This window comes from Lactuca saligna, chromosome 5 (assembly GCF_052625555.1).
Source record: "Lactuca saligna cultivar CGN05327 chromosome 5, ASM5262555v1, whole genome shotgun sequence".
Classification (NCBI taxonomy): Eukaryota; Viridiplantae; Streptophyta; class Magnoliopsida; order Asterales; family Asteraceae; genus Lactuca; species Lactuca saligna.
In genome coordinates, this window is record NC_136421.1 from 164,192,887 (window position 1) to 164,212,514 (window position 19,628).

General features: G+C 33.2%; 1 protein-coding gene across 1 annotated transcript; it reads left to right on the forward strand.

Annotated features, from left to right (window-relative positions):
• The first annotated feature begins 453 nt into the window (after window positions 1-453).
• Window positions 454-897, forward strand: LOC145045916 (S-protein homolog 5-like). The gene has a single exon (XM_078994204.1). It carries the CDS (start codon window positions 454-456, stop codon window positions 895-897), a length of 444 nt encoding a protein of 147 aa, XP_078850330.1.
• The last annotated feature ends 18,731 nt before the right edge of the window (window positions 898-19,628 follow it).

The following is a 19,628-nucleotide window of genomic DNA, read 5'->3' on the forward strand; positions in this document are numbered from 1 at the left end:
ATAATAATAATAATAATAATAATAATAATAATAATAATAATAATATGTGTTTTATATAATTTTCCAAATTTCTTGTTATGCATTATTGATGAATAGAACATCTAATTTATCAACAAACATAGTCAAATAAACACAATTACCAAATCTATGTCATTGGTAAATGTGAATTATATGATTAAATCTTTACCAATTTTTGATGCTGCTTTATAACAATTACAGTTACTATATTGATGTTATTTGTTTCACATTAATTAATAATATTGTCTTCTTAAAAGTTGGAACACGATAATATCATTCGCTTGGAATGGTTTAACAAGATATCATTCATTTGAAATGTTTTAACAAACTACATTGGAATATATATATATATATATATATATATATATATATATATATATATATATATATATATATATAATTGAAATATTTTTGCATGTACTTATTTGATGCACTATGAAAATATTCTTTTTCTTATATTGTTTCCTTGTAATCACAACTTATGCATCTACAACATCTCCACCCACAAAGGCATCATCCAAAGATAATATTTCAGTAGGTCGATCACAAGATGTGAGAATCGTAAATGATATTAAAGATCCAATTGTCGTCCATGTACGATCAAAAAATGATGATCTTGGAAAAACTACACTTGCATATAGAGCTGAAAAACGTGTGAAGTTCCAAGAAAATCTGTTTGGGGGTACTCTATTTCATGCTGATTTCTATTGGAAATCCAAGACTGCAGCCTTTGTCATTTTTGATCAAAAAATACGTCACAGATACTGTGAAGGAGGTGTGGATAACATGTGTAAGTGGTCCATGCGAGAAGATGGATTCTACCTGTCAGGCAATGGCAAGCCTAATGACCCTGCAACCAAGTTACATGATTGGTCATGAGTATTGTATTCTACATCTGTTGACACACACACACACACACACACACACATATATATATATATATATATATATATATATATACTAAGCGAATGTCCGCACGTTGCGCAGAAACAACTATATCCTTGAAATCTTTACAAATACATTATCTTTTAAATATAACAATAATGTTGTTATTAAATTTGATATAATAACTCGTATACTAAATTGATAAAAATATATTGATTATTTTGAGTTATATGATAATATATACATCTATTATAACTGTATAATCTCAATCGTTTGAATGACTTCTATCCGCGAGTTACTTATGAATAAAATTAAATATAATTTCTGTTATTATAATTATTTAAAACATCAAACATTATTTTTTGATTTTAAAGGTGACAATATAATCATTTATATAGAGTTATTTTTAACTATTTTTTATTGTAAGTTATTTTAAGCTACGTATTTTAAAACATTTAACGATTACAAAAATATCTTTAGAAACTATTTTAGTTAAATTAAGATTACAATTTAGTTTTTGAATTTATCATTTTTAACTATTTACAAAATATTCTTTGGTTTTTAAGTGGAACTGATATTTAAATTTAAGTTGACAATGTAATGTTATATTTAAATTAATAGTTTAAGTATTTTATCCAAACTGTTCAAAAGTTGTAGCTTCAAATTGATAATGGTTTACATACAACAACATTTTAAATCTATTAAATTAAGTATAATATTTTAAATGTCAAAGACAAAACTTAATAAGTAGAAGTAAATATATTATTTTAAAACTGAAATTTAGTTTATTTATGATTACACTTTAGGTTCAACATTTCGTCATCCAAACTTATTCTAAAATCGATTCAGTAAACTTTCGATTGTTTTTCGACCAAATACCCAACTCTTGGATGTCAACATACCCTTCCATTCCTATCGATTCTAGTATTGATTTCATACGAACATCAATTTTGACTTTTTCATCTCATCTTTGATTTTTCAAATTTGTCAAACAACAAACACAAATTGAAAACATTATAGTTCAGATTAAACGTTGTACGAACAGATCTATATCACTTCTTCATCGTGATTTTGTCCAAGATTTATAAAAGCTCAAAATTAATTTCAGATTTCAAAGTTTAGAGACGAACAAATCTGATTTCAATACATACACATCATCTGAAATCGATATCTAAACTCAAATTAATAATCAATAACAAATGATTATTAGAGATGAAGGAATAAAATCGGGACTCAAGAATAATCGACTAATGAACAATCTGTGAAAGAGCAACAGATGAAGAATGGAAATATACTTTGGAACAAATGTACAACTCAGTAATGCAAATGTACAAATCAACAGATCCTCAATTATATGATATCAACCAATATAACATACGAATGGGCTTGAGGTATTATGATTACAATATTATATTGCAAATTGGGCTTTATGAATATATGAACAGTAAATTTCAAAATTTAAGCAAAATAAGTTTGATTTTAGTTTTGATCTTGAACAAAAATAATTGGATCAAAAATTGGGATTGAAATGAAATAGATCCAATGAGGCAAATCGATCAAAAATGAATAACACAAACTACGAATCGAAACCATGGATGTTTTGGAATCCATTTGAGAATTTGTGATACCTTTTTGACGAATCGAGTTTTTTTTAACGAACGAATCAAATTTAGAAGATCTTTGTTCTTTTGTTGGAATTAGAAAATCTCCAATTTGAACATTATACCACCCACTATGCGAGATGTACAACTCGTTCTTTGTGTTCTTCAACGATCAAGAACATCTTCAAAAGAACCACCAACACATTTGGGTTTTGACTTCAAATTCAATGCAACCTTTGGAGATTGTTGCTTTGGAACCCAAATTTGCTTCACGGATTTCGGCTTCACAACATTTGACAATTTTTGTGAGTAAATCTGCTTGTTTTTTCGATTGATCTTCTTCTTCTTTTTCTTTCTCATCTTTTTGCATCTTGAGGACATGACTTCATGAACAAACCCACTTTCTAAAACATCAACTTTGTGAATTTGAATAAAATCTTTTGGAGTTTGATACTTGTGAATTTCTTGGATCACCGGCTTCCAATAAGGAATCATTCCTTCAAACGAATCACAAGAACACAAAATATCATCGGTTTGAACTCCAATCGACCAAAAAACTTTTTCATCATAAGAATCAACTTGAACTCCTTTTTCTTGAAAATCAAGAACATGATGATCATCATTAAGAACAGCTTCAACAAACTTAAGAGCATGAAGATCACTTGGGTTTTCAATAAGGGAAATGTAGCATTTATTAAACAAATATCTTTCTTCCGCTTCTTTTCGGTTATCGCTTGCAAATAACTTCATAATGAAAATATCATACAAACATTCAATCTTAAAACGCGGTTCAAATATCAATCTTCCATGATCATCCTTCAAACCTCCATAAGAAATCAAAGTTTCTTGCGAAATCAACCCACTTAACACCAATCCATAGAATTGATATTCGTTGACTTTGTATTTCAAATCTTTAACAATCACAACCGAAGAATCATACTCCAAATGCATCATGATAACAAGAACTTGAAAATTTCTAGAGAGAGAAAGTGATTTTTAATGGGTTTTCTAGAGTGAGAAAGTAAAAATCACTTGAATTCTAGTGAAGAAAATCGAATTTTGAATAGAATCAAATATGAATTCAATTTCTAGAACCCAAAAACTCTCTAAATCATGAAGATCAATAAGAACATGAAGAATCACCAAATCAAGATAGCCATCAAGGATCAATTTTTGATCCAATCAAGAACACCCGCTCTGATACTAATTATAGTGGTTTTAATTATGATGACATGTGCGGAACAAGAAAAGATCTAGTGAATCATCATACAAAATCAAGAACACATGTAGTAAATAAATCATTTTAAGCTCATATTATATCTATAAAGGATATACAAATAGGTTTGTACACAATTTCTCTCTCTAGTCCAACACTCCAAATGGTTCCATATATAAAATGATTGCCACTCATTTCCTTATAAAGGAAAAGCAACTCATTACACATACAACTGGGTAAAGCCTCATCCAAGCGTGACTTTGCACGCTAACGTTCTCTGCCCAAGACCTACTCGGCGAGTCAGTCCACTGACTCGTCGAGTTCACACATTAAATCCACATGGCAACTCGACACAACTCGGCGAGTCAGGGCTTCGACTCGTCGAGTCTCTCCATAAACTTCAAAATTGAATCTCAAAAATAAAGTACCTGAAAATCCGGATGTTACAGAAAGATTTAAAGGCTTTGCTAACTAAAAATGCAAGTTATGTCACTAAACATATCTAAGCTTAAATTTCAGCTTTTCACAGAAAAGTTGTGGGCTGTTCACGGATTGGTTTGCCCTTCGTAAACTTAATGTATTTAAAAAATGTACAATATAGAAATATGTCAGGTTTATACCTATCCAAGGACTGACCGCACGCATTCATATGATTTTTTTTACAATTTATAATGATTTTTACAAAAATGCCTATCATTTCATAACATTTTCGGACCAGTTATTAAAAAGGAACATTTTTACTCTTGTTATGAACCACTTTAGGTCATGGTAAAAATTATGGCCAAAATAGACTCATTTCCTAAACTTTGAGAGTTTACAGATCTAGATTTTGACTTACCATGATTTTTCTATGATTTTCTAAAAACATGGATATAATTGCCCTTTTGATTTATCTTGCTGTTTAGACATCCAAATGCATATACAAATTTTTGTTGTAAATGAGAAATACATAAATAATGATATTGTTTAATTCACACATATTTTAATAGTTATATAAGTGTAAATTATAACAGGTATTTCTAATATGATCATGGTGACAACCTCATCAGATAAGATGATATGAACAATGTCGATTTTGGTCACTCGCAGCCGGGGTGTTGTATAAACTTTGTTAGTCACTTACAGTCGGAGTACTGTCTAAACATATATATGGTCATTTACAGTCGACGTACTGTTTAAACTCGTATAGCGACGTATACGACCGTTGTCCTGTTAGAACTTTGGTAGTTTTACATTTTTAAGCATTACAACCAAAAGTCTTTAAACTCAAACAATATGGAATTATAACAAAGTCCCAGATATAAATATACTAATACACCTTGGGATGAGGCTGTATGTAGTATGAATATTGTCTATAGATTGTTAAACCGATTGTTAGTGTCAATCTATACAAACACTAAATATTTTTCTTTCCAAAAATATGTTAAAATTTACTTTTATTGTAAGTAAGAAACACGGGTACTCGTACTAGATTTCAAGTGTCGGGTCTCACGCGAAGCATATCGGTAATATTTTTCACCCTGTTTTTTACAACTTATTATGTTAAACATTCCACGTTTTATAAAAAAATCTTGTTATAAAAATCACGGAGTCAAAACCTGTGGAAGTCACCAACAATTTTTATTGACATATTTTAAAAATGTGTATTCTCAGGCAACTAAGGAGCCGGAGGTATGACATCGGTTTTAAGGAAATTATAGTTCCTTTCTTTTGGGAATAATAATGAACCGTTTTAATTTACTGTTTTGTGTTTAAACTATGAATATGTAATTTCAATTCCAACACCTTAAGGTTTGTAATATATTGATTTATATATGTTAAGTGTTTGATATATGTGGTGGACTTGTGATCCAATTGTAAAACGTCGCAACCCCTGTGATTTTCGCCGTCGGTCGGGATGTGACATCAAAAGATAGGGAATGAGATGAAGTCCATACTCCATTGATCAGCGAAGGATCCTCGCGTTGAAAGGAATCTTCAAGTGAACTCAGTGCACCCCTAAACATAGAGCCAAAACTAGGATTAACCAAGGGAGAACCAACGATTGGCGTAGGCGATGCTACCGGAGAGCTAGGAACCACCACTACCTCTTTCGGCTCAGGCATAGAAAATTGACTGCCGAGAATATCCCCGATACTGCCAAGAAGCATGGACACAGATATAGTCCTACGGTTTTATGAGGACAAAGACCCGCATCATCAGATTCTCTCTTCTCATCCGACGATGACACCACATGCAAACTATGCCTCCTTCGAACAGCAGAATTATCTCTTCTTGTTTGTTCTCCCACAGGCAAACCAGAAGGGATGTAAATTAGCGAAAGAACCAAAGAAACAACACCAACGGTCGGCTGGGAAGGTGACGCATGCCCGCGAGAACCCACATTTCCCTTTCCACCACGGGCAGTCCGGCAAGCTCTCGCACGCGTCTTTCAGATACCCGAGGAGTAAGAGTCTCTATAAGATCTATCTCATGATGGCAAAGCTTGCCATTATAATGACCATGTAGAGCCATATCCAAAGAAATCTCAGCCTCAGCACCTGCATAAAAAAAAATGCCTTAAGTAAAATCCCACAAGCCAGCAAGATATCCTATCCTTACTCTATTTTCAAAAAAAGAGGGGGGAGAATGAGAAGGGTTATTACTGCATCTCACGATGAACATTTGTGCCATTTTTCCGCGAGCCCTTCAAGCAACAATCATATCGGCCACTGCAAGAATGAAGTCTTCCCCGTTCCTCCCAGCAATGGTGATGTTTCCCAGATGCTTACCAAGAGTCATATTACTCCCAAACAACTTGGGGAGGCGGTCAGAAAAATTTCGGGTCCTACGATATCCGTGTCCCACAAGATTTTGGTTAACCCAAAGCCACTAACGTTGCCGATTTTTTGTCGGAGCGTCTTGTTCAGAAATCAACTGACGAATGCCTCTTCTTTTAGCCAAAGTACGGACCCTGGAATTCATAGTCAAACAGAAGAAGTAACTGAAAACCCAGAAAGTTGGTACATAACCAAGAGATCGACAAATCAGTTCAAAACCGAAGATTTTATTAACTGTGCTCGGAGTCAACTCGTCGACGGAAAGATCATAGTGGTAAGCATAATCCTACTTCAAATAGAGGTATCGAAATCTCCACTTTCTCTTAAGGGAAATCGTAGATTGACACCCACTTTGACGGAGTTATTACGTCGAGCTCAGGTAAGAAACCGAAGCGATGTTGCAAAAATTGGAACTCCTCGGCAGTAGGGACTCTACTGTACTGGTTCATTGTCGGAGAAAGGATGAAAAATCGAAGAAAAACTTAACATGATATCCGGATTGATGCAACAAAGCCGAAATGGGGTTGTGAGGATGAAGAGTCTGGGAGAAAAGGGGAACTTTAAAGGCGAAACTAGCATCACGAACCGTCTCTCTATAGGACTGACATGCAATGATGGCGATGCCTAAAGCCTTTCAAATGACGAAACTAATCACGAGCATACACATGTTGAGATATAGACTCGAACGGCCACGCTATCAAAATGATGCATACACCTATGAGTCTAAGGGACTATTAATGCATCCCTCAGGGGAACGTCAAGAAAGAAGTCAAACTTGCACCGGGCTGGGCCTGGTCAGAACGTAGTCTAAAGCCTTGTTCGGCCCTTCTCCAACGCAAAGTGCGCTGATATGGCGGTTAAGGTGCTGAACCACGCCTTAGCCCCCTCTCCAAGAAGTTGTGCCCCAGTAAACTTGAGACCAATTGGAGATTCCCATGCGCCCATCAAACGATAGCCAAGATCTTCGTAAGCATTTAGAATATCACCTCCCAGTCAGTGAGGGCACGAGGAAAAAGACGTGATGAAGGACCTACCAATATGGGTCCGCCACGTCGCACCTCATGAGGGAATCTTCAACAAAATCAGTAGATGATACAGCCCAGAAACAGGTATAAAAGGATCCTTCTTCCTCACTAGGAAGGAGACAGAATTCTCTATTTCCTGTAATCTTCTGTTATCTTTCTCAGATCTCATACTGACCTGATAGTCGGAGCTTCGACCCGGGATTCCTCCCGGACGTTGACTAACGGTCATTTCTATCTTATTCACTGTGATAACAAGACAATGTACTCTTGCGGATCCCTCCAACAGTTCCAATTCCATCCTCTCCAACATATCACAACAATACTACTACTACTACTACTACTACTACTACTACTACTACTACTACGACTAATAATAATAATAATAATAATAATATGTGTTGTATGTAATTTTCCAAATTTCTTATTATGCATTATTGATGAATAGAACATCTAATTTTTCAATAAACATAGTCAAATACACAGAATTACCAAATCTATGTCATTGGTAAATGTGAATTATATGATTAAATCGATATCAATTTTTGATGCTGCTTTATAGCAATTACAATGACTATATTGATGTTATTTGTTTCGAATTAGTTAATAATATTATCTTCTTAAAAGTTGGAACACGATAATATTATTTGTTTTGAATGGTTTAATAAGATATCATTCATTTGGAATGTTTAACAAACTACATTGGAATATATATATATATATATATATATATATATAATTGGAATATTTTTGCATGTACTTATTTGATGTACTATGAAAATATTCTTTTTCTTATATTGTTTCCTTGTAATCACAATTTATGCATCTAGAACATCTCCAGCCGCTAAGGCATAATCCAAAGATAATATTTCATCACGTCGATCACAAGATGTGAGAATCGTGAATGATATTTAAGATCCAATTGTCGTCCATGTACGATCAAAAAATGATGATCTTGGAAAAACTACACTTGCAGATAGAGCTGAAAAATGTTTGAAGTTCCAAGAAAATCTGTTTGGGGATACTCTATTTCATGCTAATTTCTATTGGAAATCTAGGACTACAGCCTTTTACGTTTTTAATGAAAAAATGCTCTACAAATACTGTGAAGGATTTGAGGATAACATGTGTAAGTGGTCAGTGTGAGAAGATGGATTCTACCTGTTAAGCTATAGGAGGCCTAATGACCCTGCAACCAAGTTACATGATTGGTCATGAGTATTGTATTCTACATCTATTGACACACACACACACACACATATATATATATATATATATATATATATATACATATATATATATATACTAGGCGAATGTCCGCACGTTGCGCAGAAAAAACTATATCCTTGAAATCTTTACAAATATATTATCTTTTAAATATAACAATAATCTTGTTGTTAAATTTGATATAATAACTCGTATACTAAATTGATAAAATATATTGATTATTTTGAGTTATATGATAATATAGACATCTATTATAATTGTATAATCTCAATCGTTTGAATGACTTCTACCTGCGAGTTACTCATGAATAAAATTAAATATAATTTCTATCATTATAATTATTTAAAACATCAAACATTATTTTTTGATTTTAAAGGTGACAATATAATCATTTATATAGAGTTATTTTTAACTATTGTTATTGTAAGTTATTTTAAGCTACGTATTTTAAAACATTTAACGATTACAAAAATATATTTGGAAAATATTTTAGTTAAATTGAGATTACAATTTAGTTTTTGAATTTATCACTTTTAACTATTTACAAAATATTCTTTTGTTTTTGAGTTGAACTGATATTTAAATTTAAGTTGACACTGTAATGTTATATTTAAATTAACAGTTTAAGTATTTTGTCCAAACTTTTCAAAAGTTGTAGCTTTAAACTGATAATGGTTTACATACAACAACATTTTAAATCTAATAAATTAAGTATAATATTTTAAATATCAAAGACAAAACTTAACAAGTAGAAGTAAATATATTATTTTAAAATTGAAATTTAGTTTATTTATGATTACACTTTAGGTTTGATATTTATTTAACCTTGTTAGTTAACTTATAATCATTATTAGAAAGACACTACAATTTATCACTTTTAACTATTTACAAAATATTTATTGTGTTGTTTAAGTCAAGTAAAATTTATATTTAAGTTGACTCTGTAATGTTATACTTAAACTAATAATTTAAGTATTTTACACAAATTGTTCCAAAATTGTATCTTTAAAATGATAATGATTCACATCCAACAATATATTAAAATTAGTAAGTTAAGTATAATATGTTAAAAGTTAACAAACATAACTTTATAAATAGAAGTAAAGACATTATTTTAATATTGAAATTTAGTTTATATATGATTACACTTCAGGTTTGATATTTATTTAACCTTATTAAACAACTTATAATTATTATTAGAAAGAAATTGAAAAGTCATGGGAGTTTCAAATGAATGTGGTGAAAGGAAAAATGCTTCCATTATAAGTATACTAGGCGAATGTTCGCACGTTGCACAGAAACATCTATATAGTTGAAGTCTTTACAAATATATATTTTTTTAAATATAACAATAACGTTATTATTAAATTTGATATAAAGATTCGTATACTAAATTGATATAATATATTGATTATTTTGAATTATATGGTAATATATACATCTATTATAACTGCATAATCTCAATCGTTTGAATAACTTCTACTCGCGAGTTACACATGAGTAAAATCAAATATAACATATGGTTTAATGTTATTTATAGTTGTTGTTATTGTTAATTAATTTTTTTTTAATTTTTTTGTTTAATGTTTTCATTTTTATTTTTATAATTATTTAAAACATCCAACATTGTTTTTTGATTTTAAAGGTAACAATATAATCATTTATATAGAGTTATTTTTAATTATTGTTAATGTAAATTATTTTAAGCTACTTATTTGAAAACTTTTGCATTTATCACTACAATTTATCACTTTTAGTTATGTACAAAATATTCTTTGGTTTTTTAAGTGGAACTGAAATTTATATTTAAGTTGACACTATAATGTTATATTTAAATTACTCATTTAAGTATTTTATCCAAACTGTTCAAAAGTTGTAGGTTTAAACTGATAATGGTTTACATACAACAAAATTTTAAATTTAATAAATTAAGTATAATATGTTAAAAGTTAAAGACATAAATTTATAAGTAGAAGTAAGAATATTATTTTAAAATTGAAATTTAGTGTATTTATGACCAGACTTTAGGTTTGATATTTATTTAACCTTATTTACCAACTTATAATCATTATTAGAAAGTCACTACAATTTATCACTTTTAACTATTTATAATATATTTTCTGGGTTGTTTAAGTTAAACTAAATTTTAAATTTAAGTTGTCCTCTGTAATGTAATATTTAAATTAATAATTTAAGTATTTTATACAAATTGCTCCAAAATTGTATCTTTAAAATGATAATGCTTTATATCCAACAATATATTAAAACTAATAAATTAAGTATAATATTAAAAGACCCATACTTTCGTACTTGACAATTGTTAATCCAAAACATACTACATACATATTCATAAAAAATATTTTATATTGATAAAGTGATTAGAAACTACTGGATACAAACCGACTATTTCAAAGTGTTATATATTACATAACTTCCTAGGATTTTATAGTTTTATACATATGGGAGTGCATAATACAATAGTTTCAAACTATTCGAAAATCTTCTATCAATACCATAGTTTCAAACTATTCAAAAATCTTCTATCAGGATATAACTATACTGGATGCTTATCTCCTGCAATTTGTTAAACATTGAGAGGGTAAGCGGTGACGCTTAGTGAGTTCAATAATAGATACAATATAACGTTATGTCATATATATGTTGGATAAGGTGTCTATGTCCATAACTATTCCTGGTAAGTACTTGACCTGACATGATAGAGTCCATTTGGGTTGCATGGGACCATGCAATTGGATAAGCTAAATGAGAGAAATAACACATATGGTTTATTAATATATTATAAGTTCTAATATATTAATAATATTATTTAATTAGTTTTGATCAAGAATTAATTTAGAATTAATTAAGTGATCAAAAGATAACTAATTAGATATATGGGTAGATTAAGTAAATCGTCCATATCTTATATAGTGGACTAAGATGCTCCATGGATTAACAAGTTGGGTACCACCCATAGGATGTTCCATGAATGCTCCATGGAGTTAACCCATGGATCAAGAAATGAAGAGTCATGGAACATTAGGGTTTACCTAATGCAACACACTATATAAGCAATGTAACTCTCCCCAAAATCGGCTACACTAAGAAACAAGAGGGCTTGGCCGATTTTGCATGTGTTAGAGTATTCTCTCAAGTTTATTCTTTGCAGTTGGTGTTGTGTGAAGCATTTGAGGCATCACACTTGAGGTGCTAGGCTCACAAGGTTTCAAGGAACACTTTAAACAATAAGGTATGTAATTCTATCTTTTATTCAAAGAAAAAATTGTACCCCATGTATGCTAGATAGGTTCATAACCTTGGAATAAAAAATTCATGATTATTAAATAAACATAGATCCAAGGTTATTAGGGTTGCATGTACACATAGGAAGTGTTAGAATGCTCAAAACCTAGCAGTGGTATCAGAGCCAAGGCTTGCTTGTTTGATTTTTGTGCTAACTGCTTGAAAAAATCGAGTTTTCTGCTTTCTACCCGTATGAACTCGTGGAGTCCATGGGGGGACTCGACAATTCGTTGACCAAATGCAAGCTACTCGTCGAGTCTGTTCACGCACTTGACGAGTAGAGGCTGCAGTTTTCAGAATTTCGATTTTTGTTGCTGGAAATGGACTAGGAACATTACCCTAAACTGTTTTGGTGTTTTAAAACTTGTTTTAGTTGGTGTAATGTTCATGTTAATCCATTTACAATGATAAATTATCAAAATTACAAGTTTTTAAGTGTAATTTTTGATTCATGAAAGTGTTCATATTCATGTTCTTGATCTTATGATGTTTAGATGATCATAGGAATTGTTTGTAACCTATGTGGTGGATTAATTCATGATCATTATGTGTTTTAATGGAGTCCATAACATGTCCTCAAGTTATGCAAAACCAAAAGTCACTTTGTTTTAAAAACCATTAAAAGAACACATGAGTTATAAAAATGAGGAGTCTTCATTTTTAATACTCTAATTAACTCATAAGTTACAAGAAATGAAAAGTTTTGAAAGTTTACAAAACTTGCCCTCAAGTTTTGGAACAAGTAAAGTCTTGATTAAAACTTTAGTTCCAACCCTTAGAATTTTAAAAGTTAAAATTCAACCCTTATACTTCATAATATTATAAGTTAATATATATATATATATATATATATATATATATATATATATATATATATATATATATATATAAGATCAATTGGTCTTACCGCTAGTACGCCTCATTCACGAAGCCGGTCTATAAGGGGGGTATAAGGTTGTTGCCTATAAAATGACAACTTAATGGGTGTCCACTCTCACCCACCGCTTCCTTGATCGGTGGAGGGTCGTAAGCCGAATGGGTAGGACAAGGACTTATAAATTCTCATTAAAAGTATAATGATAATTATAAAGTAACTAAATGTTTTATTAAATTCCCAATCTTATTTACTTTAGGAAAATATGAATAAGGTGTTAATCCATGAAATTACACTTTACACTTTGTTTAAGTCGTTAGTGGAGCGTGTGTGGTTAACCGGCACACTAACTTGGACTTAACAAGGTAGGTAAAGGGTGACTTAAAGTTTATCATAGTATCGGTGGAGTGTGTGTGGTTAACCGGCACATCGATTGAGTGATAAACATTAAGGGTACCAAGCGATTTGCATGGTTACTTCACAGCTCATTTTGTGATCCTCGGCATCCTAGTCACAAAACTTGGAGGGAACACTCGAGATTGAAACATGCCTTTGAAAGTTCATTGAATCTCAAAGGAATCTAGGAGTTTCTAAGAACCAAATTAAATATTTTTAATATTTCATCTTTGGTGGAAATTGGTGAATCGTCATTCACCTACCTTTAAAATATGTTATTACTTAGATTACGACATACCTCTTCTAAGTATAATATATTGTGATTGGGTCCTAGCCTTAATACTACATTTGTGTGTTTTATTAAGGACTATCTCTATATCTAAAATAAACTTTTCTTCTTTTCAGATGTCTACAAACACTACTGCTTCTGGCTCTAATCCTAATGGATCCTTTTCTCTAATGAACCTGTGTGGGAAAGTCACTTTTGATGGATCCAACTTTAATGAATGGATCAGAAACATCAGAATGATTACTCGCTACGAGGACAAGGAATATGTCCTCGATAAGGAGCTTAAAGAGATTGATAAGACAGTTGCTACTCCTCAAGAGATCGCTGACTTTAGGGCACATGAAAGGGATGCCACCAAGGTGACAAGCATCATGATGGCCACTATGACAGCCGACCTCCAAAAGTCCTACGAGGACTTCTACCCTTTTGAAATGCACCAAGATTTGATGGAAAGATACCATCAAAGTGCAAGACAAGAGAGGTATGAAATAATCTCCTCCAAGATAACAACCCGAATGAAGGATGGTGAACCCATCACGGGCCACATGTAGAAAATGAAAAGGTTTGTGGACTGTTTGCAGAAGCTTAATGTGAACTTCCCTGAGGAGCTTGCAATAGATATCATTTTGCACTCCTTACCTTCATGTTATGATCAATTCCGCATGGCATACCACATGAATAAGGAAGAGGTCACTCTCAGCAAACTTCAAGGACTCTTAAAGACAGCGGAAAGTGGTCTTAAGGGTAAGGCGGTTGTTACTACTCCTACTCCTACCAACAGCGGAAAGTGGTCTTAAGGGTAAGGATGAGGGAAGAAGAGAAAGAGTTCTTCGAAGGGTACCAAGGCTAGGACCCTTGATGGTTGTTCTTCAAGTGGAACCAAGAAAGGTTTTGTCACTCCTTCTTCTGACTCAAAAGAGGCTGAATGCTTCTATTGCCATGAAAAGGCACATTGGAAGCGGAACTACCCAAAGTACCAGCAAGATGTAAAGGATCGGAAAGTCAAACCCAACCATGCAGATATTTACACTATCTTATCTAATAACTCACCCCATTCTAACTCATGGGTCCTTGATACTGGTTGTGGTATTCATATCTGTTCTGATTTGCAGGGACTAAGAAGAAGTGAGAATGTGGAGCAAGGAAGAATAAACTTGATCATGGGAAATAGGAAAGCCTCACCTGTTACCAAGATTAGAGTTTATACTTTATCGCTAAGTAGTGGGTTTAGTTTAGATTTGAATAAATGTTTTTACTCGCCAGAAATGCCAAGAAATATTATTTCCTTTCATGCATTGTATAAATAAGGTTTTACCTTTTCATTTGATAATGAAGTTGGTTCGATTAATGCTTTCTTTAATAATATTTTTTATTTTAAAGCATTACCTTGTGATGGTGTGTATGAAACTGTATCTATGGTTGATAACTTAGGAAATAATGTTTTGTGTATTGATTCTCTTAATAATAATAACTTGGATAAAGCATCATTATGGCATTGTCATCTTGGACATATAAGCAAGAAATGCATAGGCCAACTCCAAAAGGATGGAGTCTTGGAGTCATTTGACCTAAAGTCACATGACAGTTGCGATTCATGCTTACTTGGAAAAATGACAAAGTCACCCTTCACAGGTTCTTGTGAGAGGGGTGAAGATTTGTTGGATCTCATACATAATGATGTGTGTGGACCCTTCAAACATGCCACTAGGGATGCTAATCGTTATTATTTGACTTTTACTGATGATTATAGTAGATATGGATATGTCTACTTAATCAATCATAAGTCAGAGACTTTTGAAAGGTTTAAAGAGTTTAAATAGGAAGTCGAGAATCAATTGGGCAGGAATATTAAGATGCTTCGATCCGAGTGAGGTGGTGAGTATCTTAGTTAAGAGTTCCTCGACTATCTTAGGGAATGTGGGATTGTCTCACAATTGAGACCTCCCAGGACACCGCAGTTGAATGGTGTGGCTGAGAGGCATAATCGAACCTTATTGGATATGGTTCGTTCCATGATGAGTCAAGCTTCTCTACCAATATCATTCTGGGGGTATGCCTTAGAGACTGCCGCCTATATCCTTAATCTAGTCCCTACAAAGAAAGTTTCCAAAACTCCTCACGAGATGTGGACTGGTAAAGTAACCAAACTAGACCACATCAAAATTTGGGGTTGCGAGACTTTTGTGAGGCGTGAGTCTCATGATAAGCTAGAACCCCGAAACGAGAGGTGTATTTTCATCGGCTACCCACAAAGATCCTTTGGTTACCTCTTCTACAGACCTAGTGATAATGTGGTCTTTGTAGCAAGAATAGGAGTCTTTCGAGAGAGAGTTTATAAGCCAAGGAGACAGTGGAAGGCAAAATGACCTTGAAGAACTTCAAGAGTCAAGTGGTAAACTCATGTTGAGCCAATTGACGAGTCAGTACCTCTGAGGCGATCCACGAGAGTTAGGAATGCACCTGAGCATTACTATGGTTTCCATATTACTACGGAAGGTGAGACACTTATTAGTGATGAGACACTAGTAGGTCTGGATGAACCTAACAATTACGTGGAAGCCATGGCAGGCCCTGAGTCTGCTAAATAGAAAGAGGCAATGGATAGCGAGATATAATTCATGTATGACAATCAAGTTTGGAACTTGGTTGAGAATGTACCAGGTCGTAAGACTGTAGGGTGCAAATGGATCTTCAAGAAGAAGACTGACATGGATGGTAATGTACTCACTTATAAGGCTCGACTGGTTGCAAAGGGTTTCTCTCAAACTCCTAGAGTGGATTATGATGAGACTTTTTCTCCAGTAGCCAAGATTAAGTCTATTAGGGTTATGTTAGTGTCACACCCTGAAAACCAAAGGCGGAAACATTTACGGGGTTGACTTCACGTTGAATATCAAATCCAATGCACATAGTAATCACAGTAAACAACCATTACATTACATATATTTGAAAGTTTACATTTGTTTCAAAAGTAAATTGTACAATTGTTATACATATATCATACAAACAATAGTAGAGACGAGTCTTCTGAGCACTCCGTCTTCACCAAAAGATATCGATGTGTACCTGTCTAATGCGGACCTGAGAATACAAGTAGTTTGAAAATCAGCATAAAGCTGGTGAGTTCATAAGATTGTTTGTCTTCTGAAAATGTACCAGTTTCCTTTAGTTTTCCGAAAAGTTTTGTTATCCAAGAAAATCCCATATTTTCTTATGTAAAACAGTTTAGTTATCTTTCATTACAATTCAATTACGCATTATATGTTACCCCAGGAAAGTCCCATATTTTCCTAAATACAAGACCGATTAATATCACAGAGAATAGTTTAATTCACAAAACTATATATATTGAGAATCTTAGGATTACTATCCCGAATTAGATATAAAATACTTTAATATACGTGAACTGTAGATGGAAGGTAGTTTGAAAACCTTGAGACTAACATCCCGTACTACATATAGATTTAATACCATGGGACTATCATCCCGGACTAGATACAAGATAGTTTGATATACTTGAAAATATAGACTGAAAACCATGGGACTACCATCCCGGACTAGATACAAGATAGTTTGATATACTTGAAAATATAGACTGAAAACCATGGGACTACCATCCCGGACTAGATACAAGATAGTTTGTTAAAACCATGGGATTACTATCCCGAACTAGATATAGATTCTAACCCTAGGAATAACATCCTACAATAGATATGAACCCTATAGACCAAAAACCATGGGATTACCATCCCGTACTAGATATAAGATCTAAAGATAGAAGATTGATTTAAAATCAAATCCAAAACTAAAGTCGTGAATAAACTTATATTAATACGTATTGTGAGTCGGGTAACCATGCTGATACGACAACGAGACCTCCTTGACGCTTGTTAGACGTCGGACGATATCCAGAATTTGTCATCCCAGGCGTGCCCGCCTAACTGTAGCTAGCAATTAAGGTGTGGGATTGTCAGTCCAGGGAGGATTTACTGATCATCCATAAAGGGTAGTGACGAACTCACAAGCTAGTACTAAACTATTCACAGGGTTCTCATACGATATCAAACATATATAAAAGATTATGAAACATAATACAGTGAATACAGATACATACAATGAAACTATCTGGCAATACATTCAAATGATGCGGAGATAAACTGAATCAGACATAGTTTATCTAATAACTTTATACACATATCAGTACATGATAAAACGAAAACTAATGAACCCCAAATTATTCCCATCATAATTTGATTAGTTTGGTTATTTCCTTAACTAAAATTCATTTAGTTGTAGTTGATAAATCATCCCTTATGCTCAACATAATACATAAGGGGTAAAAGTATTTATAAGTTTGCCAGATATTATTTGAATTACATCAAAGTTATGTTTTGAAAACATTTATACTTTGCTTGTATTCTCCCCTTGAAAAAATTGAAAAATCTTTTAAAAAGGGTAGGGGTATGAACTCACCAGACGAGAAACATGACGATTTCAGATGCTAAACGTGGGTTCGGGGCTTGCAAACGCACGAGGTTCCTAAGTATAATGAAAAGATACACATTTGTATCTAATTAGGACTTAGATTATTTAATCGTTAGGGACAAACACTTTTAGTCACGGAAACACCCCATTGCAAGTGTTTGGAGGGACCCGGGTGGCGTTTAAGGACTTGAATGACCGGGAAATGGAGTTTACTCTTCAAGAGTAAACTGATACAAAAAATTTCGGCCTATAACACCCATTCCCCATGAGTTTACGGCCGTAAACTCATGGTGGGGTGGTTTATGGTGCAAAATGGCTTGAAACTATTAAGAGGGAATTTTCTAAGGTTTGATTTAAGGCTTGGAATTGATTAAATTCATCAAATAACACCACTTAAGGGAGTTTACGGCCCTAGCATGGAGCTTACAGCCTTAAACTCCTATACCCCCCTCCCCTTGAATGAGTGATTTAATGTCCCAAAACTAATCACATGTGATTCCTATAATTTTTCCTAGCCTTGTTTGGATTTTTAAGGGACTTTTGGCCTAGATTTTGGAGTTTACGGCCCATGAACACTCTCATGGCCGTGAACTCCTTAGATGGGGAAAATAATATGTTTTAAGGTCCAATACTTGTTTGTAAACACTTCTAGAATTTATCCCAAGGCTTTAGGTGTGTTAAAGTGGCATTTTAACACTTTACATTGAGTTTAATCCCCATGTTATGGAGTTTACGGACCAAGCATAAGCCTTGGCCGTAAACTCTCATTTTTCCCTCAAAATATATGTTTAAGGCCCCTAAACTATTTTTAGTTGGTTCTATGATTTATTCCAAGGCTTTTGGTGAAGGTATATGGCTTTCTAACATGTTGGAAATGAGTTTACACTCATGTTTGAGGGGTTTACGGCCCAAGCATGTGCCTTGGCCATAAAGTCATTCAAATCCCTCAAAATCCATGTCTAAAGTGTTCTACGTCCATTCCAAGAAGTCATTTAGTCATATCTAAAGTCTAGTTGTGGTTTGGAAGGGTTTTATTGCTCAAAAACCCCCTTTAAATGAGTTTACGGCCTAGTATAGTTCTAGGGCCGTAAACCCATGATAATGGTCCTAATCCATGGTTTAAACTCGAATTTGAAGGCTAGAGGGGTTGTATATCATGTTAGGGAAGTTACCTCAAAGATTTGAAGCCTTAAATTGATGATTTGGACCCTTAAACTTGGATTTAGGAGAGAGGTTAGATAGAGAGTAGTGAGAGAGAGAAAAAGCTTCAAATGATAGCTTGAACATGTTTAAATAGGTCCTAAAACTTGGACAATAAGGAATTCTACCCTATACCGGCATTAAACGGGGCTTTTGGCGATGAACAACTTCGGGTTGTTACATTATCCCCCCGTTAGAGGGAATTTCGTCCCAAAATTCAAAGAATAAGATATAAATCATGAATTGGAATGGGATACGAATGGATTTGTTGTCTCGGATCTTCACACTCCCAA

Bases quoted from the DNA above. Each gene is read 5' to 3' on its own strand.
- LOC145045916 (XM_078994204.1), top strand. From the start codon at position 454: ATGAAAATATTCTTTTTCTTATATTGTTTCCTTGTAATCACAACTTAT.